Genomic DNA, 27,533 nt, shown 5'->3' on the forward strand with positions numbered 1-27,533 from the left:
CCCTTGCTCTCTCGTCCTTATCACTGTTGGCAACATGAGCAGAGGCAGCCACGTCGGCATCAGCTGGAGCATCATCACAAACAGCTATGATGCCAAGCTCGACACTAACGCGGTCTTAAAGGGCGACTTGCTAGCATCAGGGCTAACATTGTTAACCCTAAACAACCGAGCCTGGCCAAGACCTTAGACACTGGCCATGATTCAGAACACGACACACAAAGCCGTCCCGCCCACATCGAGACTTCTGGGTCGGCTTTCTTGGGTCGGCTTTCTCTGCTACTTCGGTGGCTTCTTCCTCCACTGGCGCTGCTTCCTGTCGGCCAACAGGTCCCGCTCCCGAAAAAGAAGTCACGCACAGTGTCGTTCTTCTCCAATGCCCATCTTAAAGCGAGCACGGACATCATTTCGCTCAGCAGTACCATCAGCAGTTGCACAGCCTCCGGCTCACCATTGTGCCCGCCGACCCGCCATCTCCCGCTGGCCCAATCGATCTCAGGCTTGACGCAACGCAGATGCCGTGTGCTGCACGCTGCCGCAAACTCCACACGAATGAGCCGCACTTCTGGAGGATTGGCGTGTAGTCGATCGATCGGCCGGCCCGCGTTATGCACGTGCACGCCAAAGACTCTGCAGGTCCTCGTTGCTATCGGTGGGCTGCCGCTAATTCTTTGTTTGCCAGTGTTACATAAACCTGTCCCAGTGATATATTCGGCTTGTGCATCGGCTCTTTCTGAGTTGCAAAGGTGCATGGCTTGTTGACATCCTTTGTTGACTAGTTGCCAAGTGGTCGGAGGCGGCAACGCGGACTCAGGCATTGGACTGGAACCCGCTGTCGTTGTTCCTACCTAGCCCGGCAAGTGAGTGCTATTCGGCCAGAGTTTATGATGCTGACATTTTATTAGTCCATTTCGGACCTTACCGACAGCACTGACCAAGCAATGTTCCTCTACAACGAGGGCAGTCAGTGTCATGGCCGAGATTGGCTATCAAGGTTACTACCAACACGGTTGTCGAGACCAAGCTCCACTTGCTTGTCGCCGGCCCGGTCCCGGCAGACCGGTTCTGGCGGCGCCGACGTTCACGAGGAAGGAAATGATTGGTGAGGTAGACTGTGGACGCGGGCACTTAATGTATGCCTGTATGTAAATATTATAATGCAAGAGAAAAAAGTAATGAGTCTTAGCCAGCAAGCCTTTGTTATGAGGGATAAGCTATATGTGCGAGTGAGGTGATTTGTCATGATACCTGCTGGCCAGCATGTAATTATCTAGTGGTATATCACAGTTTTATAGAATCCCAATCAGAATCCCAATCAATGATAGTCTCAGAATCTGATCACAATATTCCAGCCTGGAACATGTGATATATTCCAGGCCGGAATATTGAAAGAAAACATGCACACCGGATTTGGTAAAATATCCCTTGAAGTAGAAACTGTGCTAGATTCTGGTAGAATCTAGAACCAAATCAACCTATGGAGATTTGCCCAAAATATACATTTTTGAAACTGAGAATGATTTTAGTCAAATATATACTAGTTTTAGGCAGTCTGAGATGAAAACTATCTATGGGACTGAAACTATGCCTGAAATGGTTGATATCTGTGCACATATATTTGGTCATGATATTACGCACATCAAATGTGGCGAAACTGACAGTGAAACAAAGGATTTCACTGACAGTTTCAGCACAGATGATAAAAAGGAAATCAGCAGTGGAGAAATGCACATAGATTCTCTTTGTTTCTATTTACATTTCTCCACTGCTGAAACTGTAGATTTACAGTACAATGAAATCATGGTTGAAATCTCAAATTTATTCATGCCAGAAATTGTGATTAAAACTGTCAGTATATACATTGGAGAAATTGTAAGAGATATTGTATGTATATCAGTGACTTGAGGGTCAACCCTCAAGTTAACCCTCAAGTCAACCTCAAGGGTCTGATCTCCGGGTAGACCCTACAAGTTCAGTCTCCAGCTACATATTTAAATACATAATTAGCATGAATGGGATAACAACTTTGTACTGACTTTACACAAACTTTCTAATAAATGTTACCAGATTGTAGGGACCCTTAATACATGTTACTATTCATATGCTTCAAGGTCAATGGTTGAGTCAGAAATTCCTGTTCCTTCATGCTGCAAGTTGGGCTCAGCGCAGGCCCAACACATCTTTCCTGGTCATGTGCTTCCCACATATACATTTCCCTCTACTGTGGTGTCTGTTCCTGTCATCACATCCTGTGTGTTATGGGCCCTTGGTGGCCTGATACCAGTGCCAGAGAGGACAGGCCAGGTCTTATCTGTGACACTGATCCTACCTAACCCTGACCCTACTGGGTAAGGTTGACTTGATCTAGGTTAACCCTCATGTCATATTTGATACAATTCAAAAAGCTCAAACAATCATTATTATATACTACAATTAGTATTTATGAGCCTTCTTGTGTTCCATCCTGGTCCTCTTCATTGTCCACATTTTACTCTTTTCTAGAAAGCATGAGTGGGGGGTTGAAGTGGCAGGGTTTCATGTTAGAATGCACAAAGGAACTGAGAGAGGTATATACTAACCTCATTCATCATATGCATATCTATATGTACAAGATGAGGGTAGAGTACAAGTCAGGTAGGGTTTGTTATAATCAGAGTCAGGGTCAGGGTATACTAACCCTGACTCTGACCCTGAGACCCTGACCCATGCTCTACCCCACCAACTTCTGAATCTGGCTGTTCAACCCCAGATTTGACCCGCAGGTCCAGACGGACCCTAGGGCTGAGCTGGTGGCAAGAGTGGCTATCATTGATGTTTGGTAGAGAGGTGTTACACAAGGGTTACAGGCATATGCTCATTGAGTTTTTGTGATTTAATAATTTCCTATCTAAATATGATTTTATGACTTTTTAAGAGACAAAAAAAATCAGATGTCACTCAAGTCACTCAAGTGACATATGACATATGAGTAGATTGTATTCAATATCCTTAAATTCTTGAGGAATAGGCTACATATACTATATCTGAGCCAATATCATATAGCAAAATGTATATTATGTTGAAATTATTGTTCCAAATACATCTTCTGCTTCCCTGTCTGCAACCCGTGGGTGCCAGACCCGGTTGGACTCATATCCAGAAGAGTCAGGGTTAGTCAGGGTCAGGGTCAGGGTCAGCCTTCTGAGACCCGGACCTGTGCTCAACCCTACGAACGCGCATTCAAGTTCAAAGTGTAAGGCCTGTCCTCTCCAGCACTGGTATCAGGCCACCGAAGGCCCGCAACACACAGAAGGCCCGCAACACACAGTATGTAATGACAGGAACAGACACCCTAATAGGGGGGAATGCACACATAGAAAGCATGTGACCAAGAAAGATGTGTCAGACCCAACACTGACTTTAACAGGCCCTTTTAGTTTGATTTGAACCTGCCCGCCATACTTGTGGGCCTGACAATTCATCTATTCTGTTCCGGGCACTTGTTCCTCAAGAGGAGTCTTGCATAGCCCAATTTGAACCCTGACAGTCAGGGTCAAGGTCAGGGTCAGGGTCAGGGTCAGGGTCAGGGTCTGAGTCAAGTTAAACAGACCCAGACCTGTACCTGTGCTCTATCATACAAGTGGTAAGCAGTGAACAGGAAGGGGAAATTCACAACAATATAGTGTTAATACTATTTGAGCCAGGCTAGCCCTAAACTAATAAAGCTAATATTTTGGAAGTATTTCACCTTTTGTGAGTCAACTATTATAAATTTTGAATAGGTTTGAACTGAACACTTACTCAATCAATGAAGCTCTACTACTATGTGCAATATGGAGTCATTTGGTTGACTTTGGATTTTGAAGTCAATTCAATAAACCTTGACTTGTAGTGAAAGTCTGTGGTTTTGTAATCAACCATATCAGGGTTGAAATCAAGTTTGTAGAATTTGGAAATACCTTTCTGACCATATCCAACTTTTGATGAACAGCCTAGAAACCATCAAGTAATTGGGTTAACAATCTAATAGTCAAAATGTATTTTGTAATAAAGTCTGTGGTTTTGTATACAATGAACTTTATGTTGAATACCAGTTTATAGGCCAATTGAACACCTTCCTGCTCATATATAACATGTTAGGAATGGATAAGAACTCATTAAGATATGACCCTACCACTGTTTTGAAAACTCAGGGTTGGGTCAGTAATTTGCATTTTCTGACTCAACCATTGACCTTGAAGCATATGAATAGTAACATGTATTAAGGGTCCCTACAATCTGGTAACATTTATTAGAAAGTTTGTGTAAAGTCATTACAAAGTTGTTATCCCATTCATGCTAATTATGTATTTAAATATGTAGCTGGAGACTGAACTTGTAGGGTCTACCCGGAGATCAGACCCTTGAGGTTGACTTGAGGGTTAACTTGAGGGTTGACCCTCAAGTCACTGATATACATACAATATCTCTTACAATTTCTCCAATGTATATACTGACAGTTTTAATCACAATTTCTGGCATGAATAAATTTGAGATTTCAACCATGATTTCATTGTACTGTAAATCTACAGTTTCAGCAGTGGAGAAATGTAAATAGAAACAAAGAGAATCTATGTGCATTTCTCCACTGCTGATTTCCTTTTTATCATCTGTGCTGAAACTGTCAGTGAAATCCTTTGTTTCACTGTCAGTTTCGCCACATTTGATGTGCGTAATATCATGACCAAATATATGTGCACAGATATCAACCATTTCAGGCATAGTTTCAGTCCCATAGATAGTTTTCATCTCAGACTGCCTAAAACTAGTATATATTTGACTAAAATCATTCTCAGTTTCAAAAATGTATATTTTGGGCAAATCTCCATAGGTTGATTTGGTTCTAGATTCTACCAGAATCTAGCACAGTTTCTACTTCAAGGGATATTTTACCAAATCCGGTGTGATGAGGCATATTGAGAATATTCCACGGATATGCTTAACATTTTCCAGGCTGTCATATACATGACAGATGGTGAGAAAATTAAGAATATTCCACGGATATTCCTGTCATATTCCGGCCTAGAAAATAGAATGAATACAGCCTGTAATATTCATAATATTCTCAACATATTCCAGGGCGGAATATGCTCCATTGCCTGCAGTGTTTGCGTGGGTGACACAGAGTTTAATGAACTGTGGGGCAACAATCTCAGGCGCAGCTGTTGAAGGAATGCCGCTATAGGCTTCGATATTAGTCTTGAGGAATGAACGGGCAGCACCAAGAATTTGGGCTGACTCCATGTCGGAGTTGAACACCAGAAGATTACCACCGGGGATAAAAACCTTGAATGGGATAGGCTTGCCGGTGAGCTCGAGCTTAAGAGAGCAAAGCTCATCAAAGACACGCTCAAAGAAGTCCGCAGATGCACGATTAACATATGCTCGCACGATTGTGAGGGCTGGGAAAATGTTAGCTCAGTGCGCTTCTTAAAGCTAAACAAGAGACCGCAACTTACCACGATTCAAAGGCTTATAAAATATCACGACTTCCCATTCATTAAACTCTCCGACGACACGTTTGAACGTCGTATCGGCCTCAAAGCTGTTGACACTTGCATCGTCGAGCAGCTTCAGTAGATCGGCCACTGCGGTGAGGATGATGGTGCCGTTGCTACCACTTGTGGTGAGTCGATGAACGTAGCGCTCGCTTGCTGGTCGTTCAATGTCTTGTTGGTGGAGGTGAAGAGCGCCTGCGAACACAGTAAGTCAGAAAGGAACACTAACAGGGTTCCGAGTGCGCTTACCTTCGATACCAAGACCCATGGGGAAAGCCTTCTTTTTTACCTCTCGAACGATCTTGTTCTTGAGGACTTTGGACTGGAGGGCGGGGGCAAAGAGTGCTGGGGTTTTACCATCCAGAATGAGCAATGTTGATGCAGCTAAAGACGAATCAGTGCAAATTCAGAGGAGCAAGAGACTCGAAACATACCAGCATCGACCTTCACTGGTGTCGCTCTAGTCACTCCAGCAGCATTCACACAGTTCTCGTCAGCCGTTGTTATCTCGTGGGTCTTCTTTGTAAATGCGGGAAAAATGTGCGTGTGTGGAGTGCCGGAATGGACGACGAGAGCTTTTCGGATAGCAGGATTAACCGGGACAAATATGGTTCGGTGGGCATAACAGGGATAATGGACAGCGTTGCCGTCACGAGCAACTCCGTTGATGATATGGGTGTGTGCTATGAATGAGTCAAGGTACAAAAAGAAGGCCACTGCTTCAGACGTACCGAAGCCACGGGTTAGTTTGTTACCAGTCGTTGGATGAAGAACACCACCGCATTGCTCCGTATCTTGCGAGTCGCGGAGGCAGAAAACATGGCACGAGCCCTGAATCTTGAGGGACACCGACCACGATACAACTGCACCTGTGAGAACTGCAATGAAATCCGCGAGAACTGCCCGAACTGTGAGAACCCACACAAGTGTTTCGCCAAGGCCAAGCGCCTCCTCGACAGCCTCGAGGACAAATGGAATCCCCTCCGCCCCCAACCGGAAGACTGGGAAGGCGAGGCAGTGGAAGTCAACCTAGCGGAAGGTGAATTACTCTTTAATACAAGAGTGACCACGCACGGAGAAATTGCAGATGCCTTCTGCATCTACACAAATGGCCTGTCGAGCGCCACATCCCCACCAAACACCAAGCAGGAACCCGAGCCTGATGAAGAAGCCGTGGTGGTATACACCGACGGATCCGCCACAAACAACGGCCACGCAAATGCCAGAGCTGGCGCTGGAGCGTATTATGGCCTAAACGATGTGCGGAACATGACCATACGTGTCCCCGATGAGCTCCAACCATCTAACCAGACCGCAGAACTCCTGGCAGCAAAGGAGACTATCGAGCGCAACCCAAGCGATGTCCTTCTCAAAATCCTGTCCGACTCAAGGTATCTTGTCGAAGGAATGACCAAACACCTCCAGAGGTGGGAAGACAAGGGGTTCATGCGAAGCACAAACGGTGACCTGCTGAGGACAATAAGCGCGAGAATCAGGAAAAGGAAAGCCCCAACGCTACTCAAATGGGTGAAAGGCCATAGCGGCGTTCACAGGAACGAAGAAGCAGACCGGTTGGCGGATGAGGGAAGATGGAAAGACAACGCGCCGAGTATCGACACGACAATCCCACCCGAGCTCCTCCTTCCCGGAGCTAAACTCAAGTCTATGACGCAAGCGACAGCCTACCAAGCAATTAAAGCAATCGAAGCAGAAAAGCCGCGGATCCAGGAGGCGCTGGACCGCAGGGACACAAACACTAACCTTATATTTGCCCAAGATGCAGCAGAACTTGACGGCGGCAGTGTCCCCTCTCCATCGCAAATCTGGAAATCCATTCGCCATAAAGACATCTCGAGGAACATACGACAGTTCCTGTGGCTGGTCATCCACAAGGGATATGTACTGGGGAACCACTGGAAGAACTTCAACGGCTTCGAAGACAGAGCCATATGTAAAACTTGCCAGTGCGAAGAAACCATGGGCCACATCTTAACGAGCTGCGATGCACCGGGACAAGAAGAAATCTGGAAACTCGTCAGCGAGCTCTGGGAGCGGAAGACAGGCGCCCCATTAATCAAACCACTCCTCCGGCGAAATCATGGCCTGTGGCTTGATGAAAAAGAAAGCCGCACAACCTAGAAACGGCCCTGGAATATCAAGGCTATTCCGGATCGTAATTTCTGAGTCCGCACACCTGATATGGCGTATACGAAACGAACGGGTCATCAACGAAAAACAGCCCTCAACACCCGAGATTCGCAATAGGTGGAGGGAAATGATCAACCGCAGACTAACAATCGACCGGCTGTTAACAAACAGGGCGAAATACAGCTCGAGAGCCGTGCGCAAATCCCTCGTGCTGCGGACGTGGGCTGGAACGCTGGATAGCGAGGACTATCTCCCTCAAGATTGGACCAGGGAGAGCGGAGTTTTAGTGGGTATTGGGTAGCGGCGATGAAGGAGACCTTGGGTGTCCGGAGCCATCAAGAGCTTTCCCCGAGTCCCACACTACCACCGCCTATCGGACCGTGCCGCGGTTTGGCCGGGCGGTGGTGTGCGTAAAGGCATTCCTCCGAGTGGTACGTCAGGCGGGGCCATTGCGCTCCCCGCCACCAACAACCTTACAATGTTCCCTGGGGCGATTAGATCGTGCACCCGCGTGACTTCGCCGAGCGACGATGGGTGGGTACTAGTTTTAGTATTACTCACAATACATTTGGTTCCACATAAGAGCTAAGGAAGACGCATCAGCGTCTGGGACACGCGTTGATGGATGTATGTACAGAATCACGGAAGCTCATCAAGACCGCGTATGGCAGGCTGTCAACGAGCGCCTGATCTTCGGGTGAGCGCATCGGGGGCGGCATTGGGGGCGGGTCGCGTCGCGTCGGTTTTGGGTGCTGGGTGCTGGGGATGGTGGGGAGCAAAAGCAAAAAGAAAATTGTCACGCTAGTCACAGCTGTTCAGCGCCATGCGCTCGCTGCACAGCGCAAAAACAAATGCGGCGTAGATCGCCGTGTCGCGTCTGGCTTGGCTCGAACAGATGCGACATCTTTGTTAGAGCCAGACGTGACATGTGTCGCATCTGTTTTCCTGTGTGTTGTCACATCTGTATAATACTCGATAGTGTGGATGGCATAATGAAGATTGGTGCAGCACCATCGAGAGACACTGACAGATTGCCTTAGTTTGCAGATTTAATTGACCCAAAGTATGACATTCCACAACCTAAATGTACAGATGTAACAAGAATAAAATATTAGAGCTCAAAGGACACACCCTGAAAAGGCACAGTCATCTGGGCCCCTTTGCTCAGAGTTGTGTGCAATGTCTGCATCATGTACTGCTCTCCACTGAATGTTGTCCATGCTGATGAATATATGATGCTTGGGTCATCATCATCCAGGAAGTATACATCATCATTGCTGCCAGTCTCTCTTGGTGTATAAATAAGATAAGTAATCGAGCCAGAGAATACAGCCAATCTGGGGATCAAGTGCTGTCTGGGTGATTAACAGTGTGTGCAGGCCAGTGCTATTGAGGGTGCCGGAGGTATAAAGCAGGTTGTGGTATGTTGTCAATGAGGTGGAAAGTGAAGCCCGAACAACTTGATTATTTTGTCCATCCAGGCCAATACTTAGTGCTGCAGCAGTTGAATTGGTTGTGGTCATGCCATACACTTCAATAGCATTGCCTGTGTATTGTGAGGGATATTGGTGTATTGGAGAGCTGCTAGTACACACCAGTAAATGTGAAGGTATGGGCAATATACTGTAACATTAATAAACAACAAGTTTGAAATAAAAACATAGGTAATTTCAAGACAACTTCAAAATTTTATTAAACAAGTAATTGGCACTTGTGGGCAACTTAGTATTCTGACAAGGCACCTTCTATCTGGAACAACTTGGGCTAAGGACAACTCGGCACAGACAAGGTACAACTCTGATTCTGGAACAAGCCAACTTTAAATAATCAAAGTACAAGTTTGGAAATACAAGATGCAGCTTCATTGGGGCAGGTACAACTTAGTTTCACAGGCTGCGCAAATGCTGACTAATGATGCCACATGTAATGCCATGTGGTGACCATCCTGACACAACTTGACTTGCGTATTGCCAATACATCTTAAATTTATTTTGGTATGAAAAACAGAAATATATGTAATTTGGCAGTGTTTCCTTATAATTGAGAAGGAATAAAGTGCTGGTATTTTTCTCAATAACCTCTATGAGATTTTGACTTGGATGCAGAGGATGGAAACCATGACATAGATGTTTATAGTCAGGCTGTTCTATTAGCCACTTCATTCTACCAGAACCTGTGAAGCCCTATGTAGAGCAATCTCTCTCCCAGTATATCTTGTCAAAAAATCAGTTTTGCCTGATACTTATTCAGTAAGCAATCACTAATTTGTCTTTTGGTCCAACTTGACTGAGAGAAATGAGTTGTTGTCCTTGAACTGAAAATTGACTAAAAATAGTTGTCTTAGGTCAAGGGAAAGTTATACCCACCTGCCAGAAAAGTTACCCTTGCCTTAAATCAGTCACTTTCTAAGTTGTCTAATACCTTTGCCAAGTTGTCCTCAACCTAAGTTGTCCTATATAAAAGTTGTCCTGATGTGGTGTAAAGTTGTCTTGATATAAGTGCCACTTGTATCAAAAAAAAAGTTGTCAATAATTGAAGTTGTCTCAAAATTATGTATGTCATTTTCCTGAAGATGTTGTTTATTAATGTTACAGTATATTGCCCATATGAAGGATGCTGTTGACCCAACTGTGGTTGCACAATGTGTAGTTTGTGCAAACTCTTTATGGGCACCTGATATTAACCAACCCCCATGATACCGTATCCGGGGGTCATTATCGTCAACAATGGCTAGCACGTCCTGCATGGATAAGGGATCGGTTGAGTGGGCAGTTGGGAATCTCAGGTTCATATCTAGTGCCGCGATTAATATGTGAATTTTGACAACAGATATGGATTAGATAGACTCTGTGACAGATTGGCATTGTTTATGCAAACCATCAAGTGGGAGCATGCAGCGAGATGAATTTTGATAGACTGTTAGCAATGAGTCGTGGTTGATCAGCACATGGAGATTTAGTTGGGTGGAGTGCCTGTTCGGGCTGTTCCTCTCAACCATTACAAACAAACAAACAAACCTAGCCCTGGCACCGCGGCCATAGAAGTGACAGCACCGCAACAAGGGTCTTGTTATTGAGATATCTGACTGATTCTGGCTGACAGGAGGGCCTTCATATCAAAGGGAGAGTTTTTAGCCGATATATTCCCCGTTCGATGGTGAATCTCCATTTGATAGGTTTGGGAAAGCTCTGCAGCATCAGCCGTGGTGGATAAGTTGCAGGCCTAGGTCCAAGCCTTGACCGAAACAAGATTGCAGATAGGCATTCATTATTAGTCATTGTACACGAGAATAATACACTTATTCAATCATTTAATTCCGCTTCCTGTCGCATGCGTCTCAGTACCACACACTTCCCTTCAACACGCCCATCGCGCGGCCCTGCTCGCTACTGGCCGACCACAGCCCTGTGACTGGCTTCCACTCATTTCCATATGCGAGATGTCCACAGCCCTCGGCATGGCTGTACAAATCCGCCTTGCCTTCCTGCTCACTGTCCGGTTGCAACCCAGGCCAAGCGGTGCACAGCACGAGGTTACCTACGTCCGCAGCAAGCGCGGACCGGAGAGAGTCTGGCGTCATACGCACGCCGACGGGCCAGCTTGAGGCACGCGCGTCGTGTAGAGCGGCGCAGAGCGAACGCAATGGGGTCTGGCGGGCGGCGATGCACGTTCCGAGAGCGGCCCACGATTTTTGCTCTTGTATGTCTTCTTCGAATTCGTCTTCGTCGTCAAAGTCAGAGAGCGGGATTTCTGCGCCATGGTCGAGTATGAGGTGGCGGAGGGCAGGGACAGCTGGGGACGAGAGGAGGGTCGTAAGAGCGGGGATGGGCGGCGAAGAGTGGGTGAGGTCAAGAATGTGGAGATTGGGGAGCGTGGGAATGAGGGAAGGGGAGAAGGTTAGAGCGGCCGAGGCCTTATGTGGAAGGGAGAGCCGGAGCGAGCGCAGCGTAGCAGCGTGTTTGGCGAGCAGGCCAGTCAATCCTCTTTGAAATTCGTTATAACTCTCCGTTATGGGTGCGAGGGCAGTGGAAGAGGAGAGGTCGGCGTTGAGCAGGATCGTAGTCGGAAGTGTTCCTCGGAGCGGCTGACAACTGGTGAATTTATGTGGCATGTCCGACAAATGAAAATGCGCACCCATTGCACGCTCAGAGACTCCAGAGCTTCAAGCCCCTCCAATGCCTGCGTAAAATCCACTAGTTCCAAAACACCCTCGCTCGGCAAAATGTTCTCCACATGTTTCAGACTCGCCGCGTTCTTGTCGACAACGCTCTTCGTCAGCGCCAGCACACGCTCGCGCCACAGGTGACGCTGTTCAGTGAGAGCGGGGTCCAGATAAGCTTCCAGTGCCAGCGCCGCACACTCTTCGGTGTAGTTTTCGTTGGCGGCGATGCCCCGGGCAGCTTTGAGCGCCTGGTATGCCGCGAGGTGGCGGTCGGGGGCGTCGGACGCGAAAGGGATGTGTACTGTGAGCGCGGTAATTCCAGCATCGGTCGCCGGTTGGGACTCGAGAGAGGTGAGCGATAGAGAGGACATGGTGGTAAGCCGCAGAGAAGTGTGAATCTTTTGCACTGCCACGCCACGTCACACATGACGGCTTTTGCTTCTGCTCCATCATGTCGCGCGTCAAAAGCTCCTCCTTTCTCGGGGAAGATGGGTGGACTGGGGGATGTCAGGTGCGCAAGCAACCATACTTACTGACGAGAGATTACTGACGACCATGATCAGTCCTCCAACGGATGGCGATAAAGCATAGTAAAAAAGAGTTTATATCATTAAAGAACGGCTGCACTGCGGCGTCCCGGCCTCCCGAAGTAAGTAACTAACACGGCTATAGATAAAAATGATTAAAAGTAGAGACAGGGGCATCTTTTGCGTTGCGTCATCTAGAGCCTGAACGGCACGCGGAGCTTGGTCGTCTGGAAGTCGCGGCCGATGCGATCTGCGCCAGTAACGGCCTTGACACCAAAGCTGGCGCGCTGCTCGAGGATGGGCCGCTCGATGCGCTGGAAGACGCTGCTGGCCTCTGGTGCAGGGCCAGTCTTGGGGTCGCCCTCCATCATAATGGTGACGCGGCCCGTGGTGAGCTCTGCGAATGCGGCGCTGGCGTTGTCCCAGAAGTCTTCGACGAACTTGTTTGCCTCAACAGCGGTGAGTTTCGTAACCGGCGCATTCGGACCGTTGATTAGTCGCAGGGCGTCATCAGAGAGCATCTCCCCGACAATGTCGAAGTCGTTTTTCGCGGCGACGTCGAGCGCGACAGAGCGTAGCCGGCGAGCATCGGTCGCTTGGACCTGGGAGCCAGTCCAGAAAAACGCCTGCAACATGTCAGATATGCAGACAGAGGTGGGAGCAACAACGGACCTTGTCTTTCCTGGGTGCCTTAATAAGGCCCTTGTTGATGAACTCCTGGGGAGTGGGCACTTTGAGGGCGGCACGCGCCTCGAGGCCAGACCAACGAGCATCAAGCTCAATGGACAGGCTCTCTGCGACAACGTCCGAAGGAATCGGGGCAGCAGTCGCGAGCGAGGCGAAGGACGCAAGCGCGGCGACGGCGAAAGTGAAGAACTTCATTTTGCAGCAAAGATATCGATGCTAAGCTCCAGTCAGCGCAAACGTCGGGTTGATAAAGACGACGCCACAAGAAGAGGAACAAGAGGACGCTGAACGCGGTAGTAGAAGTTGAAGGCTGGGGGTTGAAGGCAAGGAGGGTGGCGGGAAGTCGAGCACGGCTGGAGACCACTCTGCGTTGGCCGCCCACTATATATATGGTGAGCGATCATGATCTGGGCTACACATCAGCAAACACTCAAGATTGAATCCCTGTAGCAATCGCGCAGGGACGATGGACATAAACACAAGCAAGACGACCGATGTGAAGATGGAGGCATCACCGGTGCAAAATCTTTGCTGCAAGCTAGATGTCGGTAACGCAAGTGTCTCGGCGCATCCCTAGGTTTGACGCGTCTCGCGGGATTGCCGTCGCGGTCGCTCATATCAGCAAGAAGCACGGCGGAACACCAGTCGTTTTGCCGACAATCCGCATTTCCGAGATCCGCGGGATCTGCCGGCCGAACTTGAAGGTTTGCGCAACCAGCGAGAGACAAGCCGGCTGGCGCTAGCGCTCTGGCCCCAACGTTATGTAACACAAGACTCTCTTGCGAAGGCTGGTCGGACGATGCTTGACATTCTGCCACGTCGAACTGACGCTGTCCAAGCCCACTGTAAAGCCACTCACCCGGCTCCATCGTCTGAACAACATGTCCCTCAAACACAGAAACAGACATTTACCTTTCTTTGCCACGTCAACTTCAAGCCGCCCCACTGAATGCCGTGCCGCCCATGCGCGTAGCGCATCGAGTTGCCCAATACCTCCCAAGACCTATGTCTCTCCCCCTCTCGCTTACTCTGCTGTAACTCGAATCCGACACTATGCCCCGCGGATTCGTTGCCAGGATCTTGGCCAAGTCCAGACTCCGCAAGCATAGATCACACTATATTCAAGCTCTCGCAGGTGTTTCCGGTCTTTGCACGGCACCTACGACTCGGAACAAGTGCTGCCGCTCTTCACGGAACCCCTCTAGCGTCTCCCTCCTGCCGCCGTCCTTTATTGTCTTCTCCCACTTTTCTCGGATCCGTGGCCTTGACAGCGAAACGCCGTCCCAACCGCTCGCATCTGCCGGGTGTTTTGGGTATGCCGGCAGCTTCAAACGACAACAGGAGGTTCGAAGCCCGTGCTCCGGAGATGCGAAGCGTTAACGGGGCCATGACAGCGATGAGATAGGGTGCTAACAGAAGGTCACGATGGCGGCTATATCGAGGGTGCCTCGACCCCTACGGTGAAGAAGGAATACCGAGCGATTGTCGACATCTTCCGCAAGATGTCTTGGGCAGATTCATGGGCCTGGCTGTCGCCCAGCGTGCCAGTGACTTCAAGGCAACGTCTGGTATACGGATCGTAATCAACTCTGAATTGCGGCGTCTATCGACGCCCCTAGCCTGCCTACTAGTAGTAGTTGGCATGGTCCGCATTCATTGTCACAATGTGTGGCGCACACTTCAGGCACATTCAACGGTTGGAACCCTAGCTCAACGCTTCTTTGCTTCCGTGATTCCTCCGCGCTTCTTTGATAGTTTGGACATCACCCATCGCCCCATGGGCTGTGCATTACTTATACGTGCCCCCTCATCCGTCCAACTCCATTCCACTTCACTCCCTCCCATCGGCCGTGCCCTGTCCTCTTTCCCGCTCTTCACCACCATCGACCTTGCGCTTTTTACTTGAACCATGCGTTTCTCCGTCGTCGTCCTCTTCACCACGCTCTTTGCGCTGCAGACCGCAGCCACCGAGTTCGCCGCACCTGTCAGTTCAACGTACTCGCCATCCTCTCAACCGCTGACTGTTACCAGGACTCGGACATCGCCGCCCGCGCTGCGCCCGTCGCCGCTAAAAAGCCCCCTGTTGGTACGGTCTCTAGACGGGAATACGATTCACCAGCTGATATGCGTGATCCTCCAGCCCCAGTGCCGGCCAAACCCCCAGTTAAGGTTCCTGTCAAAGTCGCTGCACCCGCCAAAGCTGCCGCCCCCGTTAAGGCCGCGCCGGTCAAGGCCCCGGCTGCCCCGGCCAAAGCGCCGGCTGCCCCCGCGAAGGCGCCCGTCGCCGCTGCCCCAGTTAAGCAGCTCACGCCCGCGCAGATGGCTGCCATCATCGACAAGAACGGCTGCCCCGGTACGTCCTCCCGCCCTCCCGCCCCTGATGAATACGCGGACTCACCTCACGCAGTCAACGCCCGACACGAGTGCTAGACACCGACCGGCTATCCCAGCGTACTTACATTCCCGTATTCCATCAACGCCCTTTGAATTAATAAAATTTCGCCCATTATCATGAATTGGTGCTTCACGCCTTCTTGGCGCTGCATTACGAAGCCATCATTGGCCCATCAGATTGATGTCACTCCTCTTGACACAAACGACCATCTACGAAAGCTACTGCCGTTCCCCGTCGCGCATCCAATGAAGTGCCAGTATAGTAGAAGTGGTTTGGCCTACGCCTTCGGTGCGTCACAGGCTTGCTATCTGTTCCCACTGTTTAGTGCTGTCCACAATTATATTATGCTAGAATATATTTTGAATATATTCGAATAAATATGATTATATTATGCCCTTTGCATATTCAGACCCATTGAATATGAGTGATTATGAATATGAATATATTATGAATATAATATATTATACCTTGGCCATAATTAATTATATTCAAATACACCAGCAAGCCCTTCAGCCAGAGGTACTAGCTCTGTAGCAGGCTACTAGCAGCAGTAGCAACATCTTCAAACTCAGTCTTTACCATATCAATGGCTTTTGGCAGTAAATCAGGCCGGACAATATCCATATCCAGCCCTGACAGAAGGCTGAAGTTGACCTTTATATTGCTACCCTGGACTTTGATGATACTCTTCGCTGGTGAAGATATCATACTTGACCTAGGCTAGAGTTTTGTTCAGCTTAATATCTTGTTGTAGAATATCCAGGCTATGTTACCAATCCTGGTTATGGCTGCAAAGAGCATCTCTGTAGGGCACCTGGTCTCCAGACTCCAGCATCAAGCATAGGATGACAGATATGCATGCCTCAATGACTGCAAAATTGGCCACAGAAACAACCATAACCAAGGAGTGGTTCAATAAACCATGAGATAAGGTGGATTATATGCACTATGTGCAGACTTGTGAAGCTTGAATATAATTGAATATATTCATAATATATTCATATTCTGAGCCCAATTATGATTATGAATATGAATACAATTATAATATGCTCCAGCAGAGAGAATATATTATGAATATGAATAAATTATGAAAATTTCGTATTCATAATCATAATTGGACAGCACTACTGGCACTGTTAACTGAATTGGCTGTACTATCGTGTTTCTTGTTTTTTTTTACCAGTCTGTCTTTGTTTTGAACAACGACCTCCTGCTCTGGATACCTTCGGCCCTAGAACAGCCTCCGGCGAAACATGATCCCGAGACGCGGGTCCGACTTCGAGTTGGGCTTCAAGCTTAGTACTTACCCCGGGCTGTGGCCCTGGCCCTGGCTATCCCATCCTCGTCGTGTGGCGCACTCTTGCGCTGACAGAGGGAATGGGTACTTGACTCTGTGTAGGATGGGACCGAATGGTATATATGCAGTCACCTTCGCAGACTACTTTTCCAGCACCAACATTTCCCTGCGATGCGCGCAATTTTCCAGCCAGCAATCACACTTTTCCTCTCGCTCAACCTGCCGGGTCTCGCGCCGGCCGAGCCGCCTCTCGACGTCGCTGCTATGGACCCCCACATTAACGTCGTGAACGTACACATTTTGTCTGGTCCTGTGCCCAGCCCACCTACAGGCACGTATGACGACGAGAAGTGCAGCGCCGCACAGGTTGCACAAATCCGGGATGGAATCGAGGATGCAAAGCGCATGGCGGACGTTGCAATCGCGCTCCTGAAGCCCAAGGACATGAACAAGAGCAACGGCTACTACTGGCTCTTCGGTGCGTCCTCTGAGTCTCCATTTTGTTTTTTTCGGGCTTACGTTCGTCGTAGGCGGGTCTACCGTCGACACAGCGGACATCATTCGGCATTACAGCTTTGTGAAGCGGCTCTCCGTGCCAGATGAAGTTGCCTCCACCGCCCCCTTCGTGGGCAGCAAGACCGACTTGATATTTACCTGTATTCCACCTGGTGCCCCGAAGTCTGCGGAGGCATTTGCGAACACGATGAACGTGGGCCGAGAGACCACTGGTTCGAACGGCGTGCCGGTACTCAACCTCATTCGTTTGACACCCAAGGGCCTCGCTGTGAGTGCTCGCCAACAATTGAATGCCTACTAGCTTTTAAGGGATTTTCGCAGAATCCCGAATCGTTCGTCGCGGCCGCTGCGCGTGTGAAAGCGTCACAAGATATCGCGTCGGCGTTTCCCGTGATCAACCGCGCACCCGCGCCACCTTTTGCGTTCATTCTTGTGCACGAGGCGCAGCACTGCGACCCGCTCATGGACGATGCGACCAACGACCACCTCGTCGACGTTCACGGCGCAGACGATAAGCGCGCGTACGGCTTCCAGCAGGTCATGCACCAGCTCAGCAAAGACCAGAAGCGCCGCAATCCCCAGAACTACGCGTACTTCGCGTTGTTGGTGGGTTTCTCCTTCTTTCCCCGTGGTTACACGTCACCAATGGGCCTCTCCAGGCGCAGTCCACTCCGGAATTATTTGCGCCGAACTGCTACATCGGCGACGCTCCGCTGAGCGGCTTCGCTGGCATGGCGGGGCGGCTGCGTGTGTTCGACTATCCGCATGAGAAGGTTGTTCTCGGACCAGACACGTGCCGTGCGACGGTCCCCGGCGCATGTGAGGCCTGCGCAAAGATCGTCAAAGGCATTCCGGGGGACGTCAACCTCGACGGCTTTGATCCTGACTCGTAGATAAGTACTAAGGTCGCCTCTTGCTAGGGTTTCCTCGACTGTACTTCCGTGTAATTGATGTAGATGTACACGCACTGATCGCTGCTGAACTGTTTCGCCTTCAGTCCATCTCTATTTTCGTTATATTTTCATGTCCAGAGTCCAGACAAGGTGCTAATTTTCAACAACTAGTACTAGTAGCTGTAACTTAGTTTTCTGGCTATTTGAGATCGGACTATCTATGAGTATACGAAAGGTTGAAATAATTACTTGCAGCATTTTGCATAACTTATGAAACTTGCCAAATTTTTTTTACAATTTTTTTGTCTTATGAGGCTAATTACTTCACCCAAGGGGGTTTCAAGATCCTTATCAGGCACATGGGGTAGGTAGGGGGGGGTCCCCAGGGGGTAAAAAAAAACTTTTTGTATATGAAAGATTTGTGCCTTATATTATGGCGGTCAAAGTGGGGAAGTATTAATTTTGCACACACTTTGTAAAAAATTGAGTTTTTCGCAACTTTCTTTCCTAAAACTGTCAGAAAGTTGCGGATCATACCCATTCCCAAAATCCACGAAACATTTTCAAAAGTCCATATTTTCCGCAACATTCATTTCTTGCAACACTTTTGTATGACTTTACCTTGCCACAACATTTCCTCCGGAACTCCGCCGGCGACTCGGGTGGCGCTGTCTGGTGAGTGTCAGGGGAACCCCCGCTTCGGCCTCCTTCGGACCCTCCGAACGTATCCGAGGCGCATCCGATCGGCGCCCCCTCGGACGCTCCGACCCACCCCGACCATTGTCCACGACCTCCTTCGCCCGCACAATCACCGATCCGTCAAGACCCTCCCAACGATCACCTTGGGACAGAGCCTGCGACGCCGCTCAGGCCTTCTGCGCTCTACGTCGGCAGTTACGGACGACCAGTATATAGTTGGCGCCCTAGCAGGCGGACCCTTAGAGTTTCTTCTCTTTGGATCCTCCCCTGCTAGGTCGGTCCCTCCATGTATTTCCTGTAGTCTTATTCACGCTTTGGATCCTCCCCTGCTAGGCTTTCGTCGGAGTCTCCAGGGTTGCCCTTACAGCAGAAGAAACTGTCTACGGGATTAACCGGTCAAGATTGCCAGGTTTGGTGCTGACTCAGGCTCGGAGTACGAGTCCGTACCCCCCTCGTCACCGCCCCTGCCACTTGACCCCTCCTCCTCTGCTCTTGTCGTCTTTGCGCCCGCTATGTCTACCGGAGCTGCTCCGGACGCTGACGCGCGCATGGACGCACTTGAGGCGAAACTAGACAACCTCACCAATATCCTCACCCACCTTGCTTCCCAGGCTTCCGCTGCCGCACCACCTTCGGCAGCTCCCAAACCGCCTTCGGCATCTCCGAATGCCCCGGACGCAGATGCGTTATTTGGTGACATTGCTGTCGCCTCAAAACTGGTCTTACGGCCAAACCCCCCGTTTGCGTTTAACGGAGATTGCAAACGCGGCCGCGCCTTCCTATACGCGGTCAAGACTTATGCCCGGCTTGCCCCGGAGGCCTTCGTGGTCAACGGAGAGCCGAGCGAAGAAAAGGCCGTCCGCTACGCCATGTCCTATATGGCGGAGGGACCTGCTCAGCAGTGGGCAGAGCGTCATGGGAGCAAAACCCCCTTCCCCTTCCCTCGGTGGAACCTATTCCTCTCCGAGTTTTGCCTTCGGTTCGTTGAGGAGAACGAGCAGGACCTTGCGCTTGTCAAGTTGGAGAGCGCGGGTTATCATATGGGAACGCGGGACGTCTACGGATACACCGATGACTTCGAGGACCTAATGGACCTCGCCGGATTCGAAGACACGTTGGTTAAGGTGACCAAGTACCGCCATGGACTTGACCCCCTGATCAACAACGGCATCACGTGTTCGAACGACCCCCCAGACCTCCGTGACTATCTGGGCTGGCGCACTCGGGCTGTCCGCCAATACGAAGCCTTGGTGCGGGCAAAGCTCATCAAAGGGACCACCCCGCGGACGTCCTTCGGGGGCTCCGCGCAGCGCATTCCCTATCGCCCCTTCGGCAACTCCGTTCCCCATCCGCCCGGTGGCCGCACCTGTGCCACCCACGGCCCGCGCCCCCGTCTCGGTACCTCCGGCTCCTGTCCCCATGGATTTGGATCGTACTAGGGCTCGGGGCGCCCCCCGTCGAGCCTGCTTCAGATGTGGCGACCCCAATCACTTGGCTCGGGACTGTCCGCTCCCCGCCGATGTTCGCCATATGGACATCCTTGACGAGGTGATCCCAGCAACTTGGCGATGAGATGCTGGGAGAGCTGCTTGCGCGGTTGTCCGACACCGCGGCCTTAGCAGAGGCACATTCGGAGGCTCCGGCAGAGGATTTTGTCCCCCGCGACGAGTGACTGGTGTGCCCTCGTTTGCGTCCATAAATCGTTTCACTTGTTTGTATGATGAATCAACTCCCTTGTCCTACAACGAGCCTGAAACGAAAGACGCACCCTCTGCCCCCTCCGAAGCCCCCGTTCGGATTCGCCGACCTGCCTGGGAGAAAAAGCTACCTGGCAGCTATACCATCTCTGCCGCTCCTGGGGTTAACTCGCTCCACCTTCCTCTCGAACTTGAGTCCACTGCGAACGCGCTCAAGCTCTCCCTCTCAGGCCTGGTCGCCTGCGGAGCCACTTCGGACTTTATCGACACAGAATACGTCAACCGAAATAACGTGCCAGTCCGAAATCTCTCAGTACCCATACCGGTCTACAATGTTGATGGCACCCCCAACGATGCTGGGTCTATTCGTCAAATCGCGGACCTCGTTCTACGGTACAACGGACACTCCGAACGCGTTCAGCTGGCTGTAACCCACCTTGGGAAACAGGATTTGATACTCGGGTACTCCTGGCTCAAGAAACACAACCCCGAGATCAACTGGGAAACGAAAGAGGTGAAAATGAGTCGCTGCCCCCGAAGCTGCTCCACTTGCCGCGACGAGGAACGGACCGAGCGCGCTGAGGTTCGGCGCCTCCGACTCCTCAAATCGTGTTTGCTCTCGGGCGCCTTCCCCACTGTTTGCGCTATCGATATTGCCGGTCCAGACGATGCTGATGACAAACTCGGAGCTACTTCGGACCCTCCGAGTCCCTCGCCAGACCTCGACGACGACGAGCATCTTGAAGACGGCGACCGCATCTTCTACACCTCCTTTCGCCCAATCGAGGAGATTCGCGCTGAGAGCACCGTGTCCCAATGCCTTGCAGAGGCCTTTGCCCGTAACTTGGCCCCCCTGCCTTCGGAAATTCCGGACTGGGCCAAGGAGTTCCAAGACGTCTTTGACAAGGAGTCCTTCAACATGTTACCAGAGCGAAGGGCTTGGGACCACGCTATCGAACTCGTTCCTGACGCGAAGCCCGCTAATTGCAAGGTGTATCCGATCTCCCCCCTTGAACAGCACGAACTTGACGAGTTCATTGAGGAGGGACTTGCCACCGGCCGTATCCGCCCTTCGAAATCTCCGATGGCTTCCCCGTCTTCTTCGTTAAGAAAAAGGACGGAGGACTTCGGTTTGTCCAGGACTACCGCGCCCTCAACGCAATGACGATTAAGAACTGGTACCCCCTCCCGTTGATTAATGACCTTATCAACAGGCTCAAGGGTGCCCGTTATTTCACTAAACTCGATGTTCGTTGGGGCTTCAATAACGTCCGGATTAAAGAAGGAGACGAGTGGAAGGCGGCCTTTCAGACTAACCGAGGGTTGTTCGAACCTTTGGTGATTAGTATTTTGGCCTGACGAACTCCCCCGCGACTTTCCAAACGATGATGAATGACATTTTCCAGGATCTCATTCTTTCAGGAGACGTTATGACACTGGGGGCACGAGCTACGGCGTGCCGGAACACGCGGACTGACCGCGTGGCCGGCCGCGTGGCTGACTCGTGGCTGACTCGTACCTACGGCGTGCCAGCGGCGTGCACAGTCAGTTGCCACTATTACTGTTATTATACATTATAAAAGACTATAGGTCTATACCACAGCCTGAGGATACTTAGTATCAATGCTCATGCGATCCGACTCCCCGGGCCGGACTGCCAGAATAAATACTTTATTGCGTGCCATGCCCTTCCTCGATGTTGTTCGCCGAGCGGGCGACTGAAAGCGGCAAGCAGGGCCGTGCTTGCATCATGTTGCATCAATGCATACATGCACACTGCCAGACAGTGCCAGTGCACACACCGAACCTTGATTTCAGTCACCGCCACGTCGCTGAACAGGCACAAATCAGCCAGCGCGCAACGGATATATGTCATCCTCAACGTACTTCTTTTCGCTTTCCGCACGATCCAGCTTGTCCACCTGCCCTCGTGGTGTATGGGCTGTCAGACAATCCAGCCTCCACGCACCTGACTACCCTGCCACTGGCACTCGTGCCAAACTCAAGCAGCACAAAAAGCAAAAGCACGGCGACAACTACATTCCGCACCGAAATACAACCGGTATTCAAGGTACATTCGCCGCCCACCGCCATTGCCGGTCTCTACCGCCTCTGACTTGCAACTGGTTAAGTTTGCGCGGAAAAACACTCGGAGGTCCTCGGCCACGTTCGGGAGGATGTGGGGGAGTATTGCCGACGTGTTCGACGTGTCTCTGTGCCCTGTGTCGGGCTGGATCGCCCACCGACGGCCAAGTAGGCGTCTCGCCGAAAATGGCGCGCGGCGGGCCGAGAATGGGGCCGCATGAGTGGAAATTTTGGGCGCCAACCAGGCCCACCCACTCACTATCCGCGGCATTCCTGAGCGGAACGGAGCAGCGGTTCAGATTGTTTCTACCCAGGCTCCCCTCTATTTTCCGAGGTTTGAACCCCGCGAGCCCGTCCCCGGCTCCCACCCGTTCCTGCTGCTGGACGGGTGGATATCGCGGCAACGGCGGGGCAGGATACAGGGCGGGACAAGACACGGCGGAGCGCCGGAGCCGGTGCTCGCGCGATTCGTGGATTGAATTGTGCACCAAACACCGCCCTTCGTCTTGTCCCCGCGCTCGAGCGACTCCGGCTGATTGGCGAGCCGACCCGCACCGCCAATCCTGCTCGAGCTCGGGCTCCCGTCTTCGTGCTCCCGCCCAGGGACCTCGGTTCATTGTGGCCCGACGATACCGATGCGGGGTCCCCGCAGTGGGGAGATTGTACTGGCCGCGGGTTCGGCTGGCCCTCGAATGTGGCGCCACCGACGATAACCACGAGCTGCAGGACCCACTGAAATGTTGTCTGTGATTGGTCGGACACCGTCAAGCACAGTGTCGGCACCCCCCTTTCTAGTAATTTCATTCCCGCCGTCGATTAAGCTTCTTGGACGCAGGGGACCAACAGGACTCGCAGTGGTGGCTCATTCGAGAGCTGTAGCGGATATGGCTGGGAGTGTTGGAGGTGCCTTGTTGGCGGCAGTGGGATGTATGAGGCGGTCAAACGTGGGGCAAACTCGTGTCAGGACCCGGGACAGCCCCGGCGTCTGTTGCGTGTCACGGTGCACTGCCTGCCGGTTTCCGCTCTGCGAGCGCTGTGTTATTTGCGGCAGATGGACCGTGGTGTCGTTGGTGGCGGCGGGATGACCTGCACTGAAGCCTTTTACCGCATCGTTTGGGCTGTGGACACTGGCAGGGTGGTTGCGCGTAGACGTGCAGGCGTGTGTGGGATTCTTTGGGCGGCAGCGCTTCGTCGAACATTATGTATCGTAGTTGTGTGTGCAGGAAGGTGGAGGGACAGGCTCTGCCTCGGATTCGGCTGGCCGGTGCTTGGCTGCGGGACAGGTGAGCATTGGCAGGAAGAGGAGGGCGGCACATCACCGGTCGGTGCTGCTGGCCCGAGGGAGAACAGCAGTGGCGATATATACTGACCCTTCCCAGCCACTGTTAACGCTCTATCTCCGTGTGTCCAGCGGTGCATTTGCCCAACGTGCGCAACACTTCGGATTCCCGGGCGCTCGCTCGGCGCAGCCTGAGGTTTGGACGCACGCGCATCACGTTTCCTTGTACACTGAATCTATGCAGTCAAACGAGTAGGGAAACGCACCGAGTCTAACCCCACTCCTCCCTGGCTGCCCTGTCCAGGCCCCGCCTCTCTTGCTATTGCCGTTATTCGGCCCGGCCCTCGGGGTTCAGTCTTGGAGGGCAACACCCAGTTGCGTGTCGGGAGAAACGCCGAGAGGTGGTGGTGGTTTTGTCAAGAGAAGCGGTGTCGCGCACGGCGTGATCCTAGCATGATCGTCAGAAAACTCGTGTTCGGCTAATGGGGTTGCGGGCCGGAACCGCGTGGCATCAGTTTCTTTCATGAGTAAGGATAGTTGACTGTACCTTACATATCTGTAGTAACACCATTTGAAAGAGGCAAGAACGCGGTTGGAACGCGGTAGGTAAGAGGTGGGCCCGGAGTCAGTCACGGGGTCAGGCCGCGTGTTCCGGCACGCCGTAGGCTGTGCCCCCCAGTGTGATCTACCTTGCCGATATCCTTATCGCACATTCGGACCTCCGTAAGCACCGCGAGATCGTCCGCGAAGTCCTTCAGCGACTCCGAATGCACAAGCTATACCTTCGCAAGGAGAAGTGCGACTTCGAGAAATCGTCGATTGAGTATCTGGGGGTTATCATCTCTCACAACCACGTCGAAATGGATCCCGTTAAGGTCGCCGGAGTCTCCGCATGGCCTCCGCCCGAAAACAAGAAGGACGTCCAGCAGTTTCTGGGGTTTGCTAATTTCTACCCCGATGGTTGTTGTATCTTTCTAGGTTTGACTTCACGCTGCACCACGTCCCAGGTCGCCAGATGGGCCGCCCCGATGCTCTCTCTCGGCCGGCCTGACCACGGCATCTCCGAAGACAACTCGGACGTCACCCTCTTGCGCCCTGACGGCCCGGCAACTCTTGAAGGTCCGAGGTCAAGTTCGGGGCCCCCACTCATCACATTCGGACGAGTGGGCCGTCTCGGGCGATCTCTTGTACTTCCGCGGCAAGGTCATAGTCCCCAAAGACAAGGACCTAAGGAGGCGCATCATCGAGCTCTGCCACGATACGCGAGTCGCCGGACACACCGGGCGGTTCAAAACCCTAGAGCTGGTTTCGCGCAACTACTGGTGGCCACAGATGTCCCGCCATATCGGACGCTATGTTGCGACCTGCGACTTGTGCTGCCGCACGAAGGCCCTCCGAAGGCTCCTGCACGGAGAGCTACACCCGACCGAAGTCCCCCCCGAACGCTGGCACACCGTCACGGTGGACTTCATCGTCGAGCTCCCCGAGGCTCATGGGTACGACGCGGTCATGGTAGTCGTCGATGCTCTTGGTAAGCGCGCTCACTTCACTGAGTGCCATACGACAATAGATGCGGTCGGAGCCGCCCGGTTGTACTATCGGAATGTCTGGAGGCACCACGGAACCCCCGAGAAGTACATTTCCTCCAGTCCGGCCCTCCATCTTGCCTGCACAATCACCAATCCATCAATGCCCTCCCGACAGTCGCCCTGGGACCTCGCCTGCGATGCCGCCCAAGCCGTCTGTGCCCGACAGCGGCAGCTACGGACAAGCAGTATATAGTCAGCTACCTAGCAGGCAGACCCTTAGAGTTTCTTCTCTTTGGATCCTCCCCTGCTAGGTCAGCTTCATTTGTATTCACTTACCAATGTTCATGCTTTGGATCCTCCCCTGCTAGGACCTTGATCTCAGGCCTCTGGGGTTGCCCTTACAGAAGAAGAAACTCTCTACAGGATCAACCGGACAAGATTGCCAGGTTTGGTGCCTCAGGCTTGGAGTACGAGTCTGTCCTCCCCTTGTCACTGCCCCTGCCACTTGTCCCCTCCTTCTCTGTTACTCCTGTCATCCCCGCACTTGTCATGCCTTCCGAAGCTACTTTGGATGCTGGTGCGTTGCGTAGGGCCCCGCAGGGGTGAAGGGAAGGGGTTAGAAAAATGGGGGAAGCGTTGAGGAGTGTGGGCATACGGGCCCGCATGGGCCCAATTGGCCCCGTGGCCCGGCGGCCCGACCCGAACCGTGACATCTTGCCTCCCAGGCTTCCCCCACTACTGATACAGCTGGCGCACCCCAAACACCATTGCCGGGATTCCGACTTTGACTCCGGTCCAGGGCGATTCCGAGACATTAACCTTGCCTCAAAATTGGTCTTGCAACCAAACCCCCTGTTCTGTCAAACCCTGGGTTTAAAAACCTTTTTTCTTTGCCCTTTAAACCTTTTATTCTGGCCCTGGTTGATAAGATAAGACAAGGAGGAGATAAGATGGACGATAAGATGATGATTGGATCATCAGATGTCGATGCTGATGTTGTTTGACAGCGTGGAGTTGGACATGAGGCAAACAGCACGTAAAGGCATGGCTAAAGTATGACGTCATTGCCTCTCGTATTAGGCATGGTAAACACATGGTAGTAGTGTATATAAGTAGAGTAGATTTCGTCTTGTACCCCAGTCTTCGAATTCCATCATCTTTACGATATCCTTTCACGGTGCTTCTTGCTTGCCTTTACTGGCCAACTGGCATCCTCTGAATTGGTGTTGTTTGTGACATAATTCGAAGACTACCCTCCTACCTCCTAGCACCTACCCAAACCACTCCCCTACCCCGAAACTATCACCAATTTTCCTCCTATCCCTTTCCCACGCCTCTTCCCTACTGCTTTAGGTCGTCTGCTCTAGGTCCTTTTGCTCTAGGTTCTTTTCTTCTTGGCTAGGTACACTCGGAGACGACAATCCAAGGGACCCACTCGAGAGGACACGCGCTTCGTACTTGCAAGAGAGATGTCTGGCCCAACCCAGGTGCTTTCGTAGAGTCATAGCTGCTACAAGGAGCGCAGGGGCAATCTTCGGAGAACCCTAGTTCGTCCAGTGCGGGGTGTGTCGTAGAAGGCCCCGGTGGATTCCTCTCACGCAACAGGTCTCTTGGACCCCCGACAACGGACTCTCCGGTCCATCCTCTGTGGCGCTCTCCGCGCGCTTTGATCCCTGACCTCTCGTCAGGGGCTCCTTCTGAGGAGTCTTCAAGAAATTCTTTGCCCCGCTCTCTCTTCCCTCTCCCCTCTCCCCTCTCCATTCAACCACTTCTATTTCAACTCTCTTCCTTCATCTCCTATCTCCGCACTGGCTACTCTAGCCATCACACCTACTCCCACAACCATACCCCAACCCACACCTGCGCCCGCACCCCATCCACAAACAAATATGTCTCGTGTCGTGCTCGCAAACCCCCCTCCTCTCTTCTCTGGCGAGAAATCGCTTTGGGAAAATTTCTATGATTCCGTCACTACCTATATTGCGGCATACGCTGATGCGCTCGACACTGATCACAAACGAATTTGGTTTTTGATCTCATACCTTCGATCCGCAGATGCTTCTGCATGTACGGCAGCTGACTGGGTGCACAATTGGAAAAAGTGAA

The 27,533-nt window shown here is 51.6% G+C and overlaps 1 protein-coding gene across 1 annotated transcript; it reads right to left on the bottom strand.

Annotated features, from left to right (window-relative positions):
- Positions 1 to 10,998: 10,998 nt before the first annotated feature.
- On the bottom strand, positions 10,999 to 12,212 carry MIND_01235200 (uncharacterized protein; the record flags this gene model as incomplete). Its single annotated transcript, XM_037368847.1, has 2 exons — positions 11,796 to 12,212; positions 10,999 to 11,745 (listed from the first exon to the last, which is right to left on the bottom strand). The coding sequence occupies exons 1-2, from the start codon at positions 12,192 to 12,194 to the stop codon at positions 10,999 to 11,001; spliced, it is 1,146 nt and encodes a 381-aa protein (XP_037214815.1). The 5' UTR covers positions 12,195 to 12,212.
- Between the last annotated feature and the right edge of the window lie 15,321 nt (positions 12,213 to 27,533).

Source organism: Mycena indigotica, assembly GCF_014461135.1.
Source record: "Mycena indigotica strain 171206Taipei chromosome Unknown Mind.scaff0012, whole genome shotgun sequence".
NCBI classification, from domain to species: domain Eukaryota; kingdom Fungi; phylum Basidiomycota; class Agaricomycetes; order Agaricales; family Mycenaceae; genus Mycena; species Mycena indigotica.